This window comes from Cylas formicarius, unplaced genomic scaffold, assembly GCF_029955315.1.
Source record: "Cylas formicarius isolate icCylForm1 unplaced genomic scaffold, icCylForm1.1 PGA_scaffold_9__14_contigs__length_23061073, whole genome shotgun sequence".
Classification (NCBI taxonomy): Eukaryota; Metazoa; Arthropoda; class Insecta; order Coleoptera; family Brentidae; genus Cylas; species Cylas formicarius.
Window position 1 is genome coordinate 14,608,723 of NW_026844365.1, and position 24,659 is coordinate 14,633,381.

Genomic DNA, 24,659 nt, shown 5'->3' on the forward strand with positions numbered 1-24,659 from the left:
TTTTTTTAAATAAGCTGAACCCTTGTTCCAAGATAGTAAGCTCCTGAATATTCAACATTGGAAAGCATTCACAAAAGCAAAAGTACTGTAATTAACATAAACCAGCCTCATATAGACCATGGATGCGAAACACCGAATAAAGCTATATATCCAATCACAACTGATTACAAAATTAATTGAAATTGGATTGTTAAGCGCAGCCTACCTACCTGTGCTGTCGTTGTCCACCATGGTATAAAAGTGCCTTCTTAAATGGTAGTCTTGGTAGTTTCTCGGGCTCAATGAATTGAGCTACTAGTTGCCCCGACTGCCCACTAGTGGTGCGCAGCTGGTTATATGATCAATTGGAATTTTGTGCTCGTCTAAACACAGCCTACATGTGCTGCCGTCGTTCAGGATGATGTAAAGGTGCCTTTTGAAGTGGCAGTGTTTCTTTTGTGGGGCGATTTGGTAGTTTTTTGGACTCAATGAATTGGAGCTGTCCTGTGCTATTGTGTACCATGGTACCTTCTTAACTTGCAGTGTTCCTTTCATGGGGAGTTCGAATAGTGTCTCAAACCTTCCCTTCCACTCCCATCCTAAGGTGTAAATTAACCTCTAAACTCGGTCCAGAGCCGCCCTGATGCTATGTCTTTCAATTGAGCACCACCGGGAGATAGGCAGCATAAGTGATGAGTGGTTTGTTTCATTGCCATGATCCGCTTAAGAGAGCTTAGAATCTAGGGTCATCCCCACACACTTCACGGTCCTAACCGGCCCCAACGCCATATATTTAAGAGCATGGCAATGGAGGATGGCGCCTTGTTTCCTTTTTGTTTCTGAACAGAAGTGGCTCCATTCTTGTCAGATTTACCGACAGGCTTTTGTTCGCATACCTTAGTGCAAAGGTCCGGTAGGGTCTCCTCGCCACCAGTATGTAAGCCCTTGCTTTCTCGTCAGCCACCTGAAAAACTAAAAAGTTTTTATGTAAAATATTTTTATAACGTTATATTTTGTACCATGGCCTTTGCAATAAAAAAAATATTTTTTAAAATTTGGATTCTATACAGCCTGTGTAAAAATCTGTCTTTTGTTATTGGTTAATCCATACCGATTTCCGCAAAGACTGAGTAAACTTAAACTTCCACTTCAATGCTGAAAATTTACCGCCCCGGTATGGCACACAATCACTTAGTCTTCATTTTATGTATTTATCTGCCTTTTTTGATTTATTATCTGTCAGCAAAATTAAACGGCAGAGTTCATATTATGCATACTTATTAAATGTTCACCATGCAGATATTTTTTTACTCCCAGAGAAATAAGGATCTTCACCAGTTAGTCTATGATTATTTAGTCTGTGGTTGGCAGCATAAAAGGTAAACCCAACGAATTTGACTGTTCCCTCTCCCAGGTGAACAAGATGACCCTCGAAACAAAAGAAGACTGCTTCGTCCTAACGTCGACCGACCCCAAGAACCACAACTGCTTAACGGATCAGCCGGTGAAGAATTCTGTAGGCTTTGTGTGTTCGGCGACGACTGACGATCTGCAAGACCAGTGGCTGATGACGATACGAAATATACTCCAAACTCAACGCGATTTCCTTAAAGCTATCCAGAGTCCGATCGCTTACCAGAAGGAGTTGACCAAAGAGGCGTGAGTATGACAGCTTGCCTACTTGGACTTGGGGAGAGTGTGAGAAGGGGTTGCTTCGGACCAGGAGTAGTAACTAACATATGTAAAAGAGAGCGGGCTCGGAATATAGGCAAATCACACTTATACCGCTTCCGTTGTATATTGGTGACACATTTTGTATATAGAATGTTAATTTTCTGTGATAGCAAGGGTGAATCAGTTCCGGGCCCGCGCTCGCACGAGTTGTAAAATAAAAGTGAACAAGAAACAATTGTGATACGATCGAGATAATTGGATACGACGGAAAAAGGACAAAAAACTAACCGAATGGTCTGTTTCCAATCAAAATAGAGAAAAAATATAAAATCCTATCCTATATAAAGTGATGATTTGTTTAGGTGTAACCGTTTCGTTTTCAATACGATGTTTTTCCATACTACTAAATGTACGATACCACTTATTAATACACGCAAAAAGGTCTCTTTGTTATTATTGTAAACGTGTTGTAGGGCACAGTTCTTTTTTATTTGGGAGGGGGGAGGAGAACGCAAACTTTTCTACTCGTCACTTCGTGGTTATTCGAACAGCAACCAGGCTTGCCAAAATTATACGCAAGCGCACACCGACAGAGGCACCGACCAGTATTTTTTATAGTGGCAGCCTCGAATTTTACAAGACTCTGCGTTTTAAATTCTCGGCCATTTTTTTTAAGCTGCACCAGTTAAGACATTCCAATCCGAGGCTGACCGACGCTCTCGTCGTTCTCTAGTTATCCAGTAACTTAAATTTCTCGCTATCTCTTCATTTAACATCCAATGACGCCTTGAGTCGCGGATCAAGGGAAATAGCAAATGAAAATCTTTATTTTATCATTTTCCTTATAAAATCAAGTAACCGCATCACTCAGATCCCGAAGCCGAGTCCTGTGATGCACATGCCACACATGTTCCAACATTAATCTTGAGCCAGTCTTGGATTTGTTCCACAAGCATCCTCGACAAGCAAATAAGAAGAGAAAATACTCCTTTGATATGTTTTCCAATCATGCTTTTATGTCTAAAAGAAACATTGATTTCCCTTCCAGCAAGACTCATTTCGGACGCCACCGTTTCTTACGTGGCTAATGCCAAAAGCTGGTCTAGTTGACTATAGCCACTTCCTTCCACAATTTCCTGGGGTTCTTCCAGTTCACCAGTCCATCATGAATGGCCTTATTCCAAATTGACACATGTTTCGTAAATTTTGCAATTCTTGACGTACCTAAGGTTAAATTATTTTCTTGTGGTTTCCCTGTATACTCTTCTTCGCACCAGTGTTTTACGCTAAAGTTAAGCTCTGTAAGGGAACAGTTTCGATAAGTATTTTTCCTCTGTATTATTTTCTAATTATTTTGCGCCTTCTGGCTACTACAAGACTACTGTCAACTCTTAATCTATCAATCTAATAAAAGTTCTAAATTTGAACAAGCCGAGGTACTTATTACACAAACTTTTGCTCAAATTAAATATCGCTCATTATGGCGCTTGCGTAGCTCTTAATACCACAGCAGCATACTCAAAGCAACTTATCTAATACTCACGGTTCATTCCGAATTCCGGAAATTTACGTTATCTTTTAATTCTTTGCCATTGAATGTTCAAAGGTCCACGACTTGCAATTCGATTTATTCATCAAGTATTTTTTGCATTTAATATGAATAGGGTGACGTAATCGTGGACCTTTGCGATGTTCGATCTCTGGCAATTTTTTGATAATCAAAATCTTGGCGAGAACATGAATCAAGAGCACGAATTCAGGAAATATACCACGATTATTGTATTTGCCGATAAGTGTATTTGTTTCGATTTCGTGTACATATAGAGAAATATTATACTGTATGTTTGTAAATAAATGAAAGGATTTTCACTTTGATTTGTCGATGAATTATGACATTTTCAATAGAATAAAAAACATTGCGTAGAACAGCAGATTTTTATTTACATATTTCCCAAGTCTCGTTTTTTTCGCTTTGTTTTTTTTATCTTTCATTTGTGTTTATTCCTTCCGTTCAATTTTATTTTACACTTTTTTTCTGCTAACGCTTTTAAAGTTTGCTAACGTAAAAGTCAAATGGCCGCCGTTTTTGCTTATCTGTTTGATCGATTTTTGAGTTGCTTTCAATCCTCGTCCTCTTTCGCAAACTGTTATTGCGTAATCAAGGTAAGTAACGAATTATTTTTAAAAATTAACGTACATAGTTTTCCATTATATTTTTGCACAGTAACTACAGGGTCGTAGATAAGTAACAAACAAAATGTCCCCTGAAGACTTTGATCCAAATTCCTATCTTGAAACTAGTGAACTCCATTTAAGATTCTGGTAATTAGCCATAGTGTGTGCGTGTGTGTGTGGGGGGCGGATTTTTTTGTCATACATGCAACAGTAGCCCTAAATATGTATATTTAGGGCTTTCGGAGATAAATCATTTGTTAACGGGTACTTTCAATTGTTAATCGTTCTTTCAAATGAAAAATATTTTGAAATTTTATTTTATCAGTAGGTAATGGAAAATAATAATTACCAAATGCCATGACTGAAAGATAACGTAACGTATATGAGTAAAACGGCGTACTCATTTTAAAAAATTTAAATTAATTGAGTTTAAAGTCTCTCTTATGAATAACATATTTAAGTTATAAAACAGGCCTAATAACATTATTAAATGAAATACAGGGCGTGGCATTAAAAAAACACAAATTTACTTTGTATATCAAAATTCGCGAGTTCAAGAAAAAAACTGACTACGCCAATGGAGCCTACATAAAAACCGTATTCAGATCAGTTTTCACCTTACCCAGTATGTGAAAATCTGCGATTGATACGGCATTCTGTTTGTGCCATCTTTCATTAAATATTGTGTTACGAAAGCCGCAACACGGTAACTTTAATTATTAGGGAGATACGCCATTGAACCATGAAAAATGGGACATACTGTACATATGTAGGTCTTGTAAGTACTTTTTTAAATAATACTCTTTTAACATACAACAATTTTCTGAACAACAAATGTTTACTTAGTAAGACAAATATTTTGAATTCCTAAGGAAGAGAATGGCGATAATTCCCATTTACTGGACGTTTTTTTCTACTATGAAAGTTGCCTCACTTTCCTATCACGCTCATGCCATTCCAGTTTAGATCGAATTCACTGGCCACATCTACTTCAAACTCAATGACATTAAACTAGGGAAGGACCATTACTTGCTATAATCGTTGCGTTCGCCAGTTAAAGGCTGACCGCTAAGGGTAATGACTGTCCGTGACGTACTACGTCCTCTTGAATCCAACAGAAATTTCTGGCATAGAAGACAAAAACGCCATCAAAAGACTACGGATAACGTCTTACACATTTTTTCACCTATTATGCCCGTATCCCGAATTCTTGTTTAAAAATATTCGTAGTTTATTACACTTCTTTTTCTACTTTTTTCACTACTAAAGGAAATTAAATAGCTTTATTTTTCTGTTCCGTTTTTTGTAGTATGTGTTCCACATTTCGTGGGTTGTTAAATAAAAAAAAAGACAACCTGTCAAAATTTGACGTTTAGTAATGTTTTGCGACTTTTCGGCAGCCTTGCCTTGTAAATAAGGTGCAACAATGTAGCACAGGAAAACCAAAAAAAAAAAAAAAAACGAAAATAATGAGGACTGACAATGAAGAAAATAATGATTGACAAGTCGTTTTCTTGCATTGCAAATAGGTCGTTGTCACCGGAATTTTCCTGGGAACAGCCGCCCTTGTTTCGAGCGCCGCAGTCACCTCAACCGCAAGAGTCGTCAGGTAGACACCGGAAGGCGACGCATTATATCCACAAAGCGAATACCATTGGTATACCGTCGGAAAACGATCTAAGCGACGCATCCGACAGCAAGATCGGCAATCCCAAGTCGAGAAGGAACTTTTTTGACGGGTTCAGAAATACGCTAAGGAATAAGCACAAGAGCGACTCTGCGGTGATAGAGTCGGCCAAGGAGAACGACAAAAACGATTTGCATAGGAGGTGGAGCGAGGCGAACCAACCAACGGTATGTTACCGTTGAGTATTTTTTAACTCGTTACGGCCAGTAGATTCGAAATATTAGGCTACAAATTAGCGCGAAAGCATGGGGGGGGAGTATTTTTTCCATCTTTCTTTTTTATATTTTAAGAATTGGTTGAAGTCTGCTAGCGAAAAGGTACAACAAAGGCAATTTTAAGGGTCGTTCTAATTTGTACAATTCAATTCAAAAAAAGCTCTTATAGTGATTACTATTTATATATATATATATATATATATATATATATATATATATATATATATATATATATATATATATATATATATATATATATATATATACCAAAGAGATACCTAACGAGTCATTGATTAAATACTTAGTAGCCAACCAAATTGATGAAAACTGTACGAATGAATCCTAACTTCACACTTTCCAGCGTGTGTTGTCAAAATTCTTTCCTGTGAAAAATGAGGTTATCCGACACTAAGCAGATTGAAACAAAAACCCCTGCAGATAAAATGTTATAACTCCAATGCAGTGAAAACTCCCATAACCGGACAGTCACGGTTCCTCTAGCTTTGTCCGCTTGTTAGAGGTGTCGCCTCATTAGAGGAACTTTATAAACTCTAAGATACTAGTCTGACACATATTTATTGTTTTTTGCTTTAACAAACTTGTCTGAAAATGATCTTATAAATTTTTAAGGTGTTGAAATGCTATTAGTCCTTTTTAGCAAAAACTTTTAGATCGGTAATTATTTTTAGGGCTTCATTATAGCTGTTAATTATGCTAGGTTCCCGACTATCACATTCTTGATCGCTGCCTTGTTCCGGCCCAGGTTCTTTCATGTTTTCAGTTGCATCTTCAATGTTCAAACTAGTCTTCTTAGTCGCTGTAATATTGTCGATTTCAACATAGTTTCTAAGAGTTTCAAGCGTTATGTTCATTTCTCTAACACATCGTTCCATTTCAAGTATCGTAGCTCGTGGGATATGATCTTCCGGAACCCATTCCATTGATGTAGAAAAATCATTACTTTTTTGAAAACCAGCTTTGTTGAAATAATTTGGTATGGTTTCTGACGAAAGTTTATTCCAGGCTGACTTAATAAAATAAAGTGCTTCTAGAATATTTAGAGATTTTGCTAAATCTGACGCGGACATTACTTGATCCATCTTTGAGACATTCTGTTTTAGTATGAGGGGACGATAATAGAATTTAACATTCTGTATAATACCCTGATCTAGAGGTATTTAGAGGCAAGAAGATAATTTTTATGTTTTGTAATTTTACTTCACGGGGGTGCGTGATGCTGCGTTATCCAAGATTAATAAAATTTTTCGCTTTTGTAGAGCCATTTTTCTATCAAATTGTAACAACCATTTATTCATAATGTCTCGTGTCGTCCATGCTTTCTTCTTAAATGTCCATATTGCCGGTAAATTTTTAATAGCTACATTTTTAAATGCCCTAAGTTGGGCAGCTTTTCCAATCACGAGCAAATCTTCTTTTTGTCCTGCCATATTAGCATAAAAAGCATCTCATTGGAAAGTTTTTCACCACTACATTTTTTCGGATTTCAAAACAAGTGTTTTGTTAGATAAGACTCGAAAGAAAAGGCCAGTCTCATCGGCATTGTAAACATCGTGTGGCTGATATGTATGCAACTTATTTTTAAACTGATTTACGTTTCTTGACTTACATCTGCTGATTCTCCGTAGATACACATACTTATCGCATGTGTCTCGTGAAACTTTTCCAGCCATCCATTTGGAAATTTCTAACATTAAGTTTTTCGGCTGTTTCTTGAGCCTCGGCCTTTACTAAGTGCCTCGACTTTGGAAGGTTTTGACCTCGCAATCGAGAAAACCAATCAAAATACCCTTTGTCAATTTGAAGTCTCTTAGTTTTTTTGATCAATATTGCTCCCGAGTCCCACCGTACACGAATGCTGTCCTTATTTTTCACAATTCCCGCCGCTTGAGTTTTCCCGATTTTAAATTTTTCTGCGAGCTTCCGCACTGATAAATTTTCCTCTTCCGAAACCTTAACAATTTCCATTTTTTCTCGCAAAGTAAGAAGTTTTTTAGTAGGTGCCATTTTAAAAATTGTGGAATCCACTTACGGCATTTGCTTGCAAAATAAAACTGCAAGTCACGGCGTAATGAATAATACTGTATGATATGAAAAATGAAAAAGGATAGGATTAGGAAAAAGGTAATTACCCAATATTTTAGCATTACATTGTCCTTATATTGGTGGTTCACGTCCGTTTAAGAGAGGTAAATTTTTTTTTAAGTCAGGACAGTGTTGTCCGCGCCCGTTTAATGGAGTGTTCGGTTAAAGGAGTTTGTTTTACAGGTATAAGGGTAGACAAATATTTCGTTTTAAAAAAATGTCCGTTTAAAAAGGAGTTCCGCCTAATAGAGGTGTCCATATTGAGAGTTTTCACTGTATACCATACTGATACACCAAGACAAATGTTTTGCATTTTATTTCTAAACTGTTCCAGCTTCTAGCTCGTTGTGTCCAGGAAATATATTGAAAGGACGCAGAAAATAATGTTACATAACTGTCAACGGTGTAAATACTTTTCTAAGTTCTCTATCAATACAATTTGCGAAAGTTGATTTGATTAACTGCCATTTATAAATAACTTAATACATATTCAATATGTGATAATAACAAATTAGTTTATAATTATTTTATTAAATACGCCAAGAAATCACATAAGTGACCATCATGGAAGAAGAACCTGATGAGTAGTAGATTTTTTTTTGAACTTTAGTAACACTAAATACTCCACGAGTAACAGAAGTCCAAGTGTAGGTGTGAAATTAATGAAACCATTACTGCTTAGCCGTTAAATAGCACTTGGCGAGTCCTTAAATCAGTTATTGTACATCGTTGTTGTGAATAGGTAAAAGAAACAATCTTATACTAGTTTGAACATATTGTGGCATTGAGACCCAAAATTGCAGAAACTCGAAGAACCATTTATTATTCAGGCTGTAATGAAAACTAAAATTAAAGTTAAATCCGTACTTTAATTACTTCTAGAAGGATATAAATCATCAACAATCTCAAAATAATAAATAACTTTTCATTCTACGAAGTTGACAATTTGACAGTACCATTAGACAACTGAAATTAAAAGAATATAAATATATTCCAAGAGATGAAGATATATTTTCACCAGAACCCGTTAATAGTTCGATGGTATCCATGAGCATTCTGAATATTGACTCCTTAAAAATCAACGACTCGTCCAATTCTCTTTACCTATTATAGTGCCATTATTGTATTGATCTACGCCAAAACGCAATGTCGCAACACGATTGATGTATACGGGCATGAGTTACCTAACCATTACATTCTTTTTTCTCTCTTTCTTAGGTACTATAACTCGCAAGCTTCCGAAATGTTACAAAAACTAACCAAGATTGTCGATGACGGCTGTGATTACTATTAGTTTAAGGGTTTAAGAAATAGTTTCGACTAGCTAATTTGTTATTACCTGGCAAAAAATCAATGAATTACAACGGAAAGCGCGTTTTTACGGAATGCTGCCACTTTATGTAGACGATACCGGTGAGCATGATCGCTTTTTTTTTGTGGAACATCACTGCAAAAACGGCTTCTGGTGGTTTGGTTTTATTAATCATGTAACGCTTCAGCTTCAAATTTATGTTCATCTCGTTTAATCCCTCCGACTCTTTTGCTTCGTTCATCTGCTAAATTCCTCTTATTTCAAGCAGTTCACAGAGGATTTATTTTAGTGCGAAACCCATATAATGGCGCCAGGCACTCAAGTCCGTGTCGTTCGAGAGTACCCAAACGTCAATCTCGGAGAAGTGGTGACCATTATACGGTACGACGCCAACAAGGGGTATTTGGTACTCGTCAATTGCGCCATGGAGGAAACCTGGCTTCCTCCTCACGTAATATCAAACCATGGTCGTAAACCGTGGCCGTTTGCCTTCCGCAAACTAACCAGAAAACCAACCGACGACAACGCCCTCTACGAAAATCCAATCGAGGAATGTCTACCGGAAATAACAGACCGCCTAAAGGATGTGACGGTCCAAGCGGGCTCCAAAGTGACCCTCAGGTGTCGGATACGAAATGGCGGACAAACCACGAGGCACAGTTGGAAGAAATTGGAACCCAACCTGTGCGTCCTCCGCAACGGGAGGTTCGTCCTTAACAGCGACGAAGAAGGAATCGCGATACTCAGCTTAGATAACGTCAAACCTTGCGATTCGGGTACATATTCTTTCACGATCACCAACGAGTACGGGTCCACGTCTTGCTCGGCCGTACTAACCGTGACAAACACCATAGCACTTTTGAACGAACCGAAAGTACAGATAATATCGTCCACCAGTGTCCAATTGGACTGGGAAAGTTCAACCTACACGCAGTTTTACGTAGAGTACTGCAAATTGGGCACAGGAGAATGGATAATGGCAACGAACAACCACCCCATTAACACTCAATTTTATACCATAGAGGATTTAATTCCGGGCGAAACTTACAGCTTTAGAATCGTAGCGGCGCAAAACAAGCTGGTTAGCTTGCCTAGCGCTGCCGTGACCTTGCCGGTCGCCGACACTTTAAAGTGGCAACAAGAACAGTTCAAGGGGCGCTACTTAGAGCTGGAGGAACTCGCCAGAGGTCGATTTTCGATAGTGCGACTGGCTAAAGACAGAGGAACTAACGTCGAAGTAGCCCTGAAGCAAATTACCAGGCGGAAACAATCCCACCAAGTGACCCAAGCGGAGTACGCTCTGTTGGTTAATATGGAACACCAGAACATCATCAGAGCTCTGGCGTTGTTCGATAACGCACCCGTTCCGGGAATGGACACTATCGTTTTGGAACTGTAAGTTTTCCCAAATGATATGTATGACCTCTGGTGATTGGGGGTTCATGTTTTTACAGAGTTAGGGGTTCGCTACTGTTTAATTACATCGGCGAAGAGGAAACGTACTCTGAGGCGACCGTGCGAATCTACAGCAAGCAGCTGATGTCGGCGTTAGCTTGGCTACACAAGAAGGACTTGATGCATCTCGATGTAAAAGTAAGCACGTTAGATACAATAGGATTTGGTATTTATTGTGTATGAAAGTCTGGCGGTTTTGCCCCCCCACCCTTTTGTATCTCATTCTTCCCAAGGTCGGGCGTCTGCACGGTATCTGCTCTGTCATTTTTTCGTCTTCCAAGCACATCCGGCACTCGTAATCATAGGCGAAGTTAAGGCTGCAGTGTCCGATGTACATCCCTAAGAGGATTTACAGATTGGATCTATTAATTGCTAATATGGTGTCATTCGCGATTCTTCGTAGGATTTTCTTACCTTCAACCTTGCTAATTCCTGCGTTTCCTCTGATATCCAAGTTTTCATTGGCGATTGGCATGATGTAGCCCTAGTGGTGACGCCTCTGCTACTTTCCTCGCTAGAAGGTTGGGTTTTTCGTTACTTTCCAATTCGCTATAACCTGATATACATGTCAGTGTTATGTTATTAGGGTCCTCCCAAAGATGTCACTGTTCTATGATGCCTGCCCCTTTTATGTCATTGTCTCACTGTGTACACATCCCTGTTAGGTAGGTTTACTTGATCGGGAAGGTCGGTCATTGATATCTTAGACATATCTAACGGCATCTCCATAATGCCATGGTTTAATACAGATTAAGCCTTACTCATGGTGGTGTGCTATTTTCTTTAGTCTTTCTCTTTTCAAGAGTTAAGTCAGTTTTATACTCAGCCCACTCCTCCTTGCTTGACCATACGATGCACTACTCCAATGTAGGTTGTCACGTATTTGCAGCCGGAGAACATTATGGTGGACCAAACCACGCAGCCACCAATCCTCAAACTGGTCGACTTTGGTGACGCGGTAAACACCCAGAAGAACGTCATTTTGCCGCCAGCCTGTCTGGAATTTGCATCACCGGAGCTCGTATTGGGGCAACCGGTAGGCAAGCATACCGATTGCTGGGCCGTGGGGGTGTTTCTTTACGTCTTGCTGAGCGGGGTGTCGCCTTTCTTGGATGATTCCATGGAAGAAACCACCGCCAATATATTGAAATGCGACTTTTGCTTTCCGGAGGAGTATTTCCAGGACGTCTCCCACGAAGCCAAAGAGCTGATACAAAGGTTACTGGTGCTGGTGCCCGCTCAAAGAATGAACATGGAAGCTTGCTTGGACTTTCCATGGTTGTTAGAGGTAAGGAAAGTGAAATATCTCGTGACAAAGGTTTAAGGAATGGGTTTCTTTCAGGACAACTCGTCGATATTAATCAATTCGTCTCGGCTGAAGACTTTTATGCAGAGAAGACATCCGATGAACGTTCCGACCACGCCCACTAGTCCCATATACTATGGCGAGCAAATATTTTGAATCAAACTTAATGAAGTGATTTTAGGTTATACCTTTTAGTATGTGATATCTTTCCATTAGATGTTAAATTATGCAGTTAGTGCAATCGGTGACGAAACGTCGCGCTTTTATGTAGACCAAAATTAACTCGGCATGTTTTAAGTGCCTTTAAATAAGTATATACTATATATAACAGACGGAGTTTTAACTCCTTATGTACATGTTTTTCGTTGTAATTCGTTTTACACTTTGCTAGTGATATTTGTAAGTTTTGTCCGCTCTACCATACGTGACTGTTACACTTTTGCCAATGTAAACAACTTTATTAAAATAAAAACGGTATTTTTATTAATATCGCTGTTTTGTCATTCTTCATTAAAGAGAGTTGAGAATTTGATCATTGAGTTTACAGACCAGTTCTTTACGCCGGAGCTTATGCATGTTATATCCCCATTTAAAACAATTGATTTTGGAACAAATTTTTATATATTGAATCACTACATCAGTCATCTTACAAGAGTTGAGGATATAAAGGAATACTACAGGATTTGAAGGTATTGGCTCTTTCAGAGCTGTTCATTGAACAAATTTGTTAATCTTATTACCCTGTGCAACCCCTAGCGGTTTGACAATACTTATGAAATATTACTGTTTTGTCTCTATGTACTGGACGGCTGCACTGTAGTTTTGCCTAGAGCAAGGAACATCAACTTTTCCAAAGTGTTCAAAACCATGTGAGGTGTAATGCGTATTGCATTGCTATAACTATATTGTGCGACTTCTAAAAATGTGCCTTGAAACTTTAAAAAAGATCGAATTTAACGAAAGAACAATTTTGCAATTGATGAATTCAGAGACAACGTTAATGAATATCCTTTTTGAAAATTTTATTGCAATGGCAAGCTGAAATCAAATTAATTGATATTATTTTATTTCACAAATACATATAGCTTGCTATTTAGAGAAGGTTGTACATACTGCGCAAAAACTGACGAATTTCTAATAATAATAATCATAATGACTTGTAAAAAGGCGAAATTGAAGCTTAGCTTGGTATGTTAACCTATTTTTCTAATTTAACTTAACCTTATGATAACCTTATAACAACATTTATTTGAAGATAAAAGATAAAATTATACTCTACTATCTACCTATGAGTTTCGTGTCAGCGTTGTATGGTTTATGGTTGATATTGCTTTAAAAAAATAGTTTGCTTGGTATCTAAGGCAACCATTTCGAAATAAAAATAGAATATTGTTCTGTTAATGAGTGCCACTCAAGAAACAGTTAACCAATTGTTCCGACAATTTTATTCCTTAAACCTACCCTCGGCACACATTAGCAGAACAATTTAAATACGACGAAATAGTTTTTATCGTAAGCGCCATGTTCCGCAATCTACAAACCGCAAAATATTTTAGCTGACCTATAAATAATAAGGCCGCCAAAGGTTCAAAGTTAACAACCAAACATTATGAAGTACTTCCTTAGGGCCACGTGTGCTTGATGACAGCAGCGCCACCATCGGAGAATGAATTCGCCCTCGTACAAACAGGTCACAAACTTTTGTGGTTGTGACTTCGGAATGAGTTTAACACCGGTTTGTTTTAAAGCGGAAGAGACCATTATTTTCAGCACGTGTACCACAAGCCAGGGCCATATTTAAGATGTTAGCCGTCAAGAACTGTGCCGTGTGGACTGCTGTATTTTTATAAATCTTCCTAATGTAATCCCTACTTCAGGTAGCTCGATTTCAAGTTGAATTTGCCCATTAGATAGGTTAGAAAGTTTGAAAAAAATTCAGCTTTTAGCATTTGTATGCACGAAGTACCGAAATATGGTTCTGGAACATGATAGTGGAATTGCGAATCTATTTTCTGAGGGTTATAAAGAGAAACCCAAGGGACGAAGGCCTGCGGTTAGACCTTCATAAAAATTTACCAAAGTTAAATACTGGATTACGTCGTAGAAACGGTATATCGTACGATCAACTTTACCACCGCTCTTCACAAAATGCCTTCTTTTAGCGCTTAAATGTCTGTGTCAAAACCTCCGTTTCCGATAGACGCGCCCTGTAGCGCCTCTAACGCGCATCACACGAGTAGCATCGAAAACATAAAACTGACTGTACCTTCCGATCGTCGCGCCTTGCACATTAACCGCCAGATGGCGCAGCGAGCGACACGCGGAAAGGAAAAAAAGCTTGCGCGGACGTAACGAGAGCGTACGTAAAAGCGATTACGTGGAACTCGTGTCACGCTTTCATATTTTACGCGTTAAAGCGTGCGACAAACGCTCGAAGGCCGAAATTTATTGCCTTCGACGAGTGTTTATTCATCGCCGTTTAAAAAGCGAATCGATAAATACGCGATCCTCTCGCGGTTTTTTATCGTCGCTATCCAAACGTTTGTTGTTTATACGCGACTTTTGTTTCTATCGTAGCGAAGCCATATTTTGATTTCTGTTTCGACGCCAGCGTCAAGCCGACCGACTCGCCTATTTTTATTTCTACGTTTTCCTGAAGTAATAAAACGCCGAAGCTAAACGGCCTCTAGTCAAACGTTACAAATTAAAAGACCAAACATTCGCAAACGGACTAAATTTAAAGCTACGCGATCCAACATGGCCGCGCGCCCACTTTAGTTATTCGTTGAGTTGTATGAAAATCAGTTGTTGTATGATCCGTTTTGAGATTTTTTTTAATTTGCTGGCTAAAATATCAAGGTACCAGTCATACCGGAAGTCGGGGTCTATACATGATTGCATTTTTCAATTCTTCGCAAATTTTTTGACATTCAATATGTTCTGTCAAAAATAACGTTTACGACATGTTATTTCTTAAACTTGTGACCCGATAGAGGTTATTGGAGTTGGTCTGGTATATTGCAGAATGGTAAAACGTAAGCATATATAATTGTATCCATAAAAACGGGTAAAATATTAGATAAATTAAAAGATGGTGCTACTGGTAAACTGCTTGCCTTGACATACAGCATCCATTATTTTCGATATCAGAAAAAACGAAGAAAAAATCATGATAAATAGATTTATTTGGTCGTGGTAATTGTCTCTTGAATTTTTGGGAATAAAATGATTTTAACAAAAATGCAAGTGACATTCCGATTTTTTTATTAACGCGGAGGGAGAGGGAGGGAAAAATCAAACTTCTTTGTATGAACATGGGTCCTAAAATCCATAGTTTTCAAGATAACGGGTGTCAAAATTTAATAATTATCTTAAATATCCCAATAACGATAATCATAACAATAATAATAATAATGGTAACAATAATAATAATAATATTAATAATAATAACGGTAATAACAATAATAATAAAAGGATTAGAATTTGTTGACAATTAGGGACAATAAATTGGTTTAGATTTACAAAGGAAGATTTTTCAAAAGTTTGACATCGTATATCTTGAAAACTATGCATTCCAGGTTCATGTTTAAAATATTCGTAATTACTCCCGTAATTACAGGAAGATAGTAATTTTGCTGCAAAATTACAAGAAAAGTCAATTAACAACCTAAAGCCAAAATAATTTCCCTAAAGAGCAATAATGATAGAATTATATACCAAAGAAACCACGGTACTTAACTAAAGTTACACACCCATATTTATTTTTATCCAAATAAAATATATCATTTTTTAAATTTGGTAAAATGTTAACCGTTTAGAATAATTCAACAATGAATTCTTTTCTCAAGGCGATTGAAACCGTAGGTCTTCGTATGAAAACAACGCAACCGTTCCAAACGTTACTTCTCGAGGGGATTAACATTTTTTTTGCCAGAGGTCTCCTTGAATTGGAAAATCTCAGAAACTTAAGAACCAGCTCGCGACTTTGCCTTTTAACACCTATTCTTTCGCGACTTTTGCGATCAAAAACAAGACGACGGTGGCGACCTCTCGACGTGTTTCCTTTGTTACGTAACCAACGCGCTCGCGGTTAAGGTCCTTGAGAAATCTACGATAATGGCATAACAGTTGTCGACGGTACGTATAAGTGCCTCCTTGGCACGAAGCTATTCGATTCCCGTTAAGTATCATCAGTCGGGAGCGAAACCGTTCATCGTACGCTTCGCAATGTTCGATTCACTTCGAATCGAACGACGATAATGGGGCCGCTTTCGTAGGCCGTAACGGCATTCAATATTATTCCCCCGTGTTTTATGAAAACAATATTTTTTTGTTGTAACTAAACGATAACGCTGCACAGTCTATGAGAAGGACGAGTGACGTCTCACACTGACCTGAAACTGGGCTCACTTAGGAATCGAGTAGGGCTGAGGTCCGAGGTTGGCGATCCATATAGCTAAACGAACTTTGGAAACGCTCTTCTGAAAATGTCATTTGACGAACATCCAAAACATGTCTTTCATCCAATAATTCTGTCTTCGTCCAATAGATCTTTTATCTTACCCTAATTAAAAGTAGGATTTCGTATTTTGGACCTCTCGTGATATGTCCATTCTTATTTTTATAGTTTTATAGTTCTTTTTCTTTGTTCATCCTTTCTCTTGACTTTCTGTAACCAGGGAATACGAAGAAGACGCCTGTATACATACATTTCGAAAGCCTCAAGTCTTTTTTCGGAGCAAGGATCAAGGGTCCCACACTCACACCCATATGAAAGCACGGAGAACACACAGGCCCTCACCATTCTCATTATGAGTTCCAGATTAAGTCTAGTTTTATGGAAGAATCTATTCAAATTTATGCATGTCATGCGGGCCTGTGCAATTCTGGCGTTTACCTCTTTCCTTGGATCCCACTTTTCATTTACGTTGATATCCAAATATTTAAATATTTATAGACGTTCTATGACATTCTCCCCAACTTTAAGATGTCCGTGAGTGGCAGTTTCCTTTTTTGTTATTAGCATCCATTTAGTTTTCCTTACATTCAGTGTCAATCCAGACACTCTACTATAATATTCCACTCTATCTATTAGGTTTTGTACGTCGGCGTATCGCAAATTGTTTATGTGGTTCCCAATGACAACTATGCATTCGTATAAGGCTTCCTTAAATATGGCATCTGAGAATAGGTTGAACAAAAGTGGCGAGAGAATATATCCTTGGCTCACCCCCTGACTTATTTTTACCGCCTCTAATCTTGTCCAGTTTTAATTTCTGCTAAAGGTCTCTTTTATCTATATTAGTTGATTTCAGGATTTCCATTAATTTATTATGTCTTATGCAATCAAAAGCATTATTATAATCTACAAAGCATGCATAAACATCTACGTTCATATCTTTGCAGCGTTGGGCAAGTACAGTTATTGAAAACAAAGCTTCACGTGTCCCCAAGCCTTTTCGAAATCCGAATTGTGTGTTATCCATGTCGTCTTCACACTTAGTGTGTATAATTCTTAGGAAGACTTTGAGAACGTGTGACATCAGGCTTATTAAACGGTTGTCATCGCATTTTCTTGCTCTTGTTTTTTTGAGTATGGGAATGAAGATCGATTTAAGCCAGTCGAGGAGAATTTGTCCTGTTATATATATCTTGTTGAATAGTTGTTTAATAAATGAACTTTTTTATGAACATATTTTGAAAATTTCACCGTTTATCTCATCTGGACCAACAGCTTTTCCGTCCTTTTGTTCTATATATCGCTCCCACGGTTTTAGCTTGCTTTCAGTGTTCCACGTAATTTCATCATTTTCGTTTCTCAGAATTGTTTGTTGTCGTTTCTTCGTCTTTTCTGTTAGTTCTTTTACTTCCTTATGGACACTGAATGTATCATGTTTCTCCTGTAGTTGTTCTATCTCTTGACATTTTTTAATCCGCTAAGCTTCTTGTGCTTCTCTACATTTCCGACGTATCACTCTATTTAATTCGTTGTATTTTGTTTCATCCTTCGTTTTATATACACGTCTCTCATCCATCAGACTCAAAATCTCTTCCGTCATCGATTCTTGTCTCTTCTTTATTGTGCTCTACCCAGTTCCACTTCCTGTATAATTTTTAGTTCACAAGAACAAGTAATAATACATTCGAAAATCGATTCGAAAGTATCTGCGCTCGTATAAAAATTGTATATATGTATACAATTTTTTTTGTCTGTCCGTTCTCGTCTTTTGGTTTTTCCTGAATAACTTTCGAACCGTTGGAGCTACAAAATTGAAATTTGTCTCCGTTTTAATCCTCCACGAAGCACATACGCTTATAAGAAATGGCAGTGATCCGACGCCAGTATCCATCTTTTTTTCACGATTTTCGACTGTTTTTTGGACCTTGCTATGAAACACGATAAGCGTCAAGCAATCGACTTCATATTTGGCACATATATGCAGCTTTGCCCCGTGACGGAACCTGTTGAAAATGGGGAGACTGGCGGGTCGAAAAGTATTTTAAAAAAATTAAAAATCGCGTGTGCAAGGGTCTACAAAAAAGACCATTTTTCAAAAAGACCGAAAAAATTCTTAAACCGGAAGACGCAAAGGAAACGACTCCATAAACTTTTATTCTTGACAATTTTTCGATCATATACAGGCTGCGCCGCAAATTAAAAAAAAACTGTTTCTTTTATAGACACCTTAAACTTTTGAATTTACGGTTTTTACGTATTGTACAGGGTGTTCGCGATATTCCGTGCCATATTAACAAACATAATAAGTAATCCAAATTTGCAGCTACCGACTTCAGACTCGAGAAAGAACTAGAAGTCTCAATCCGCATTTAGACTCTTTAAATTGGGAGCAATAAAATAAGGCGAAGTATTCTTTTTGTAGTTATTTTGCCATCCAGAAAAACATCTTTTCCTCCAAAGCCATTCATCCGATCACTATAACTTTTGTTTCACGCATTTTTTTTAATTATATACAAGGTGTTTTAGTTATGGACACAAACTCTAAAAGACCCTGAAAATTGTTCCTTTAGAGAGTAAGTTATTAACCGTAAATCAAAATTCGTAAAACAATAGCTAATTCGTTCAAACAGTGTGTGTATCAACTGCTACAATTTTTGTATTTACGATTTTCGTCTATCACATACGCTGTTCGAAATATTTGAAAAAAAATCCTAATTCAATCCCTCCAATCTCGCCCGAAATCTAGACGCGATGACGTCATTTACTGTTACCACGTACTGCATGGACTCAGAAAACAAGTAGTTTTTTGAAAACCATTTACTCCATTGGAAAAATTCGGATACCAGGAAATTAAGGGGATCCAGAGCTATATCCTCTATTTCGAACATTGTTGGAATTATATACAGGGTACGTAGTTTGTGGGCAAAAAAATCTAATAGATCCTAGAAATTTCCGCTTTTGTCGGTCCATTCGGCGATACATGAAAAACTTTTAAAGGTGTGATAAGTTGATATGAACAGTATCGCAAACTGTACTGAGAGAGAGAGAGAGAGTTTGAGGTTTCCTCAATAATACAGGGGACGCAAAATATTTGAAAAAATATAATTTTAAATTGTAATTACCAGAACAAATTTTAATATTTACCGAAGTATGCCGTAACTTTGAAGTTTGACGAAATGTGAATGACAGGGTGCATGCACAATCAAACTACATCGATTTTCCATAGTGGTCCGCAGGAGCACGATAGAAAAACAATGCGTCCCTTTACCACACGAAACCGCGAAGTTTCTCTCCTTTTATAATGAAAAGCTGCTTGGCGCTATTCGTTACGAACTTGCCCCGCCCAATGACGATTTTTGGAAAGCAATCTTGTTTTTTCGTCGTCCATTTTGATCCGACGTTTCCGTTCGTTTTATCTGTTTGGTCCTTAAATTTCTCATCTAGCTGATCTTCAATTTGCATTTTTATTTTAGGATCTTTTAGTTTCTTTATATCGATAGGGTTTATTATTTGTTGTCTAATGGTCTTTTTAAATCGAGGCATTTGAAATTTCATCAGTACAGGATTATCATCCGAACCTGCCTCCGCTCCCGGGTTTGTTTTTACTGCTTTTACGAATTTCTTCCTATCATTTGTAACATGTATGAAATCTAGCTGTTTTTTTGGTTCTATCGCCAAGTAACCTCCATGTGTGAATGTGTTGCTGATGATTCTTGACTCTGTCACCTTGGGTTTCCTTTGTCCAAGACCGTTTTGTCCGACTATTTCTTATCCGTTCCCGATCCAACTTTAGAGTTGAAATCACCCATAATGACAGTCAGTTCATCCTTTTCTCTTCTAGTTCGTCGTAGAAATTTTCTATTTCTTCTTCTGAGCTATCGCAAGTTGGAGCATAAACCTGAATTACGTTCATTGTTCTATGGGTTGTTCTTAATTGCAACATCATTATTCTATCACTGTAAGGTATGAACTTGATTAGCGATCTATTGATATCGCATGATAGTATGATAGCAACTCCATGCCGATGTTGTGACCCTCCCGAATAGTATATTTGTCCTTTATCAGTCTTTTGTTGGCCAGTGTCATTCCATCTGACTTCGCTTAGATCGAGGATATCGATCTTCAGATGTTGTTTTTCTTTTTCAACATTGACTAGTTTCCCTGTTGGCTAGTTTTGTTATATAATTCAGTTCTGTTTTCCATGGTAGACGATAGGGGTATTCTTAGCACCCTCTTCTCATTTAAGAGATGCCCCGGACTGAGGGCCGCGTTTATATTTTCGTCAGCCATAGAGATTTTTTGGAATTATTAATACAGTAGTTTTTCGTTTCCTTTCTGTATCGCAGTGTCATAGCCAAGGTAATCAAGGTTTGATAGTCGCCTATGAGTGTCTAGTATCAAGTCCTTAGGGAAATCATTTTTCGATGGTCTTGATCTAGTATTGACGTAGCTGCTTCCCAACTTCAAGGAGTTTTGGATATGTAAGGATATTATGATTGGTGGGATAGGATGAGGGTAAGGTACCTACTCCTTCTTGGAGGGGGAGGTGGAAAGTAACAGTGGCTAGCATAGGGGAGGATTACCAATTCCTGAAGTGGCCTGTCTCTTACCGGGATCGTTATAGAGTGCCACTCGCTCCCCGGGCACAGATATCTATCCAAATGTATTTCAAGCTGAGATGTATGCGATGTGTGCACAGGAGCATCTAAACGAGGAAGCACATCTATCTATATGGACTGTGTGCAAGTGAACTCGGGCTGCTATGTTACTGCTGAGAAGTTAAATTTTTTCAATCGCGTTTATATTATGAGAAAACTTGAAAATATCTGAAGACAAGCTTGCACCTACGAAAGCACCGCTACGAACAGGACGAAAGTCCCTTTCATATCATAGACAGCTGCGCATTACTAATATAAGGAAACTCAATTCATTGAGCCCTTGTAACTTACTATGAAAGTGGTATTGTGCTGTCCTATTTAGCTACCCTTAATTAGACATGACCTACCAATTTCTATTAGGTACTTGTATTGTTATTTTCTGCCGCAAGTTCATTCAAAGGTTATGAAACTCACAGAGATTATCGGACCTTGGCCATAATCATAAGTTTAAATAAAATAATATGATCTTTGTTAAACGATTGCAGCAACACTGGCGAGGCGAGATATTCTCGGATTTTAATTTTCTTGTGCAATTGACAGTACTCCTTATTCGAAAATTCTATGGATCAAGTAAGTACTTAGATATAGTGGCAAGTACACTAGTAACAAAGCATGGTCCACCATGGTAGGACAAGTAAATCTCTTGTATTCACTTGAAAACAATCCAGTATCTTGTCTTGTACACATCAGAAGAACACATTTTCTTTCTTTCAATACAGTATGGAACCTGAATGGAAGTGACTGAATTGACTCCGTAAGGCTCATCATATCGGGGAACAGATCATTACTGAGTGCAAGATTCTTGGATTAATAAGGTGGCTTCCATACCCACATCCCGATCGTAAATCGTTTTTTCCAGGCTGAAAGGGCCTTAAGCCCTTCTTCAGGCTTACTCTATTCTTGGGATTGACTTTTGGTCTCGCGTTTCATTCAGTAGGTCTTTGACAGCAGTAACTGTATGTGTGTGGCATCAGCTGGTCCATTATGCTTCTCCCTGGACCGAGTATTCCGTTTTACATCAAGCCTAGTGATTCCACGTAGGCGATTACAGCTACAAAAGTCGTCTCTATCATTAGCATGGCTTCACGCCTAGACGACAGATTAGTATCGTCTACCTGTTCGTACACTCTGCACGTGGGGTTCTACAAAAATCAGGTATTGTTTGACTGCTGTTTCGTTTGCTAGCCAACAGTTTTCTTTTTCATCCTATACGTTGCCAGACTGACAGAAGACGCCGGTCGCGCTCGCCTCTGGAACGCGCATGCCCATTAATCCAACTAACACGCCGGTAGCGCAAAAATACACAAAGCTTGGTTATCTACCCGCGTCCACCGGACTGCATATTGTGACATACGGCGCGGCAAAAAGTAGATACGATCTAATTCCCCAGAAGACTATCGCCATAACGACCAGACATAAATCAAACGCGTATATCCCGTGTTTTCTGTGCGCTGGGAGCCCGTGTGACATATCCAGGTCAGGCACGGGGTTCAGACCCAACCCCAATTTCGTGTGTTCGGTCTGGGGGGCGGGGGATACGCTGATAACAAACTTTTTAGGTCAAAGTGGGGTGGCCTAAGCGTATTTTCTGGAAGGGGGCATCGGGGGGAACGAGCGTACTCCCAATCGATAAACCGTTATTGTTTTGATTAAGGGGAAGGACAATTTTTCATCGACGTAAGGGTAAGTTTAGTTTCAAGGTCGTTACTGGATCGTGGCGGGGCCATAGACGAGAAGACCGAAAATTGTGGTCAAAGATTAGGTTTGGAGTGTACAACCACAACGACCGAAGAGAATATTTGAAATTTTACCAAATTGCAATTTACAAAAATGGGGTGGTTGTTCGCTCCGAACGTTGGCGATCATTCCGATTATGGGTAGTGCCTTGGTTGTTAATTGACAAGATTGACAAGAGAGGATATTTTCAGAGTTTAAACGCTATTACAAGGTCCAAAATGGGTATGCCAAAGTACCCGGCGTTCGGGGCTACTTTGAGACAAATGGAAATTTCGATATAAGCAGCATCAAAGAATCACCGGCAATGGACGCAGAAGTAAAAACCATTCGTTTCATTTCATAGTTTTTTTTGCTTGCACTTTATAATGGTAATAACAAAAAACTCAAAAAAACATCCTAATCTAACTTCCACATACCTAAAAAAATAAAACAAATATAAATTCTATGCGAAAAAACGTAACAGAAGTGTTATGTATAAGAATTAAAGGTTAAACATACTCAAAACTAAGAAAAAAAAAATTAATATTTTTTTTTTAAATTTTCGATCCTTTTCGATCTGAGATTCAGGAGGAAAGGTTCTATCGTCGCTGTTATAGGTATATATTTTCTCCGGCTCGTGATCGGAATCTTCGTAAACTGGGCACACATAAAATGAATCAGTTCTTTCTGAATTACCGAAATCCACTTCTAGCATTGAACACATCCAATACAGTTGGCCCTCCCTGTGTAGTTTTTAAAAAGCATGCGGCATATGACACTGACTTCTCAAACTTGATTTTGTTATACTAGTAGAAGGACGCATTTTAGATTATTTGGCTTTCGCGGAGAAACAAGGCAATTCTTCGTCGCTGCTGTTTGGGTTTGTCTGAATCGCTTGGTCTTCAATAGTTATCTGTTTTCCAGCTTCAAACATCTTTCCCCTTCTCCCGTTTTTTGAAAAACTCTACCAATAATAAATTATGGACTGGTTCAGTTTCCTCCAAGTTTTCACGCAATCCTCCAGCAATCTTCCACAAGACTTCATCGACATTCATTGGCTTCAGTCCATTGGTTCTAAACCCGAACTTTAAATTTGTCTCTACAGTCTCCGAAATTTTATTCTAGTAAGACTGGGAAGTGTTCTTCGGATAAAGTCCCAGAATAACTGCTCTCGCGTCACTTCCTCTTAAAACGTGCAAAAAGGAGCTCCATCAAATTTATGACGTTGGCTGGAAAAACGCACATATAAATGTTATTTTCGAGGACTGCTTTCACGACCTGTTGTGAAAAATTGCTAGCCAAATTATAACCAACTAAAACTGCTCGCTTTTCTGATTCCTTGATAGCTATTATGTGGGGTAAAATAGATTTGAAAAATAATTGCTCAAAAACGTTCATGTCAACCATCCGGAAGGGTTGTTTCCATAAACAGTGTCGGTTTCCAGCTTCATTACTACAGACCATTGAGCTGACACAAGACCGATAATTTTTTTGTACTTGTTTTGCCTTACGAAAGTTTCTTTCTTTCTTTAGTGGTAATTGTATAAGTTTTTATTATCAACATTACCTAATGCTTCCTTTATGTTCTCAAAAACCTGAATAATATATCACTTGGTTCCAGAGCAAAAATTACATGTGAGAGGTTACTGCACACTTGAATCTGGCCATATACTAGCAAAACTATTGGGGCTGTAGTCTGGGTTCGCCACTAGATCACACTATAACTGATGGGCACTAGTATACAGCTGAAGTATTAAAACTTCGCGTTTCTATCGAAGCAAAATACGAGAAAAAATGTAAGACGCGTATTTAAGCTTCGAAACTCTTGACCAGCCCCCTTATAATCAAGATTTGGCACGTTGCGATTACCGCACATTCTGCACGCTCAAACCAGCGAGTGGTTTGGAGTACACAACCAAA

General features: G+C 38.3%; 1 protein-coding gene across 5 annotated transcripts in view; it reads left to right on the top strand.

Moving 5' to 3' along the window:
• The window catches only part of LOC132707240 (triple functional domain protein), a 322,048-nt gene extending 309,665 nt beyond the window's left edge, over window positions 1-12,383 (top strand). For 4 of the 5 annotated variants that reach the window (XM_060679012.1, XM_060679011.1, XM_060679009.1 and 1 more), the window contains 6 exons: window positions 1,394-1,638; window positions 5,358-5,682; window positions 9,435-10,540; window positions 10,600-10,738; window positions 11,490-11,888; window positions 11,943-12,383. In XM_060679012.1, the coding sequence (XP_060534995.1) occupies window positions 1,394-1,638; window positions 5,358-5,682; window positions 9,435-10,540; window positions 10,600-10,738; window positions 11,490-11,888; window positions 11,943-12,062 (2,334 nt within the window). In that variant the 3' untranslated portion in view covers window positions 12,063-12,383. Of the gene's footprint in view, window positions 1-1,393; window positions 1,639-5,357; window positions 5,683-9,051; window positions 9,246-9,434; window positions 10,541-10,599; window positions 10,739-11,489; window positions 11,889-11,942 lie in introns of those variants that run through there. The other variant, XM_060679013.1, reaches the window with a different exon arrangement.
• Window positions 12,384-24,659: the final 12,276 nt, after the last annotated feature.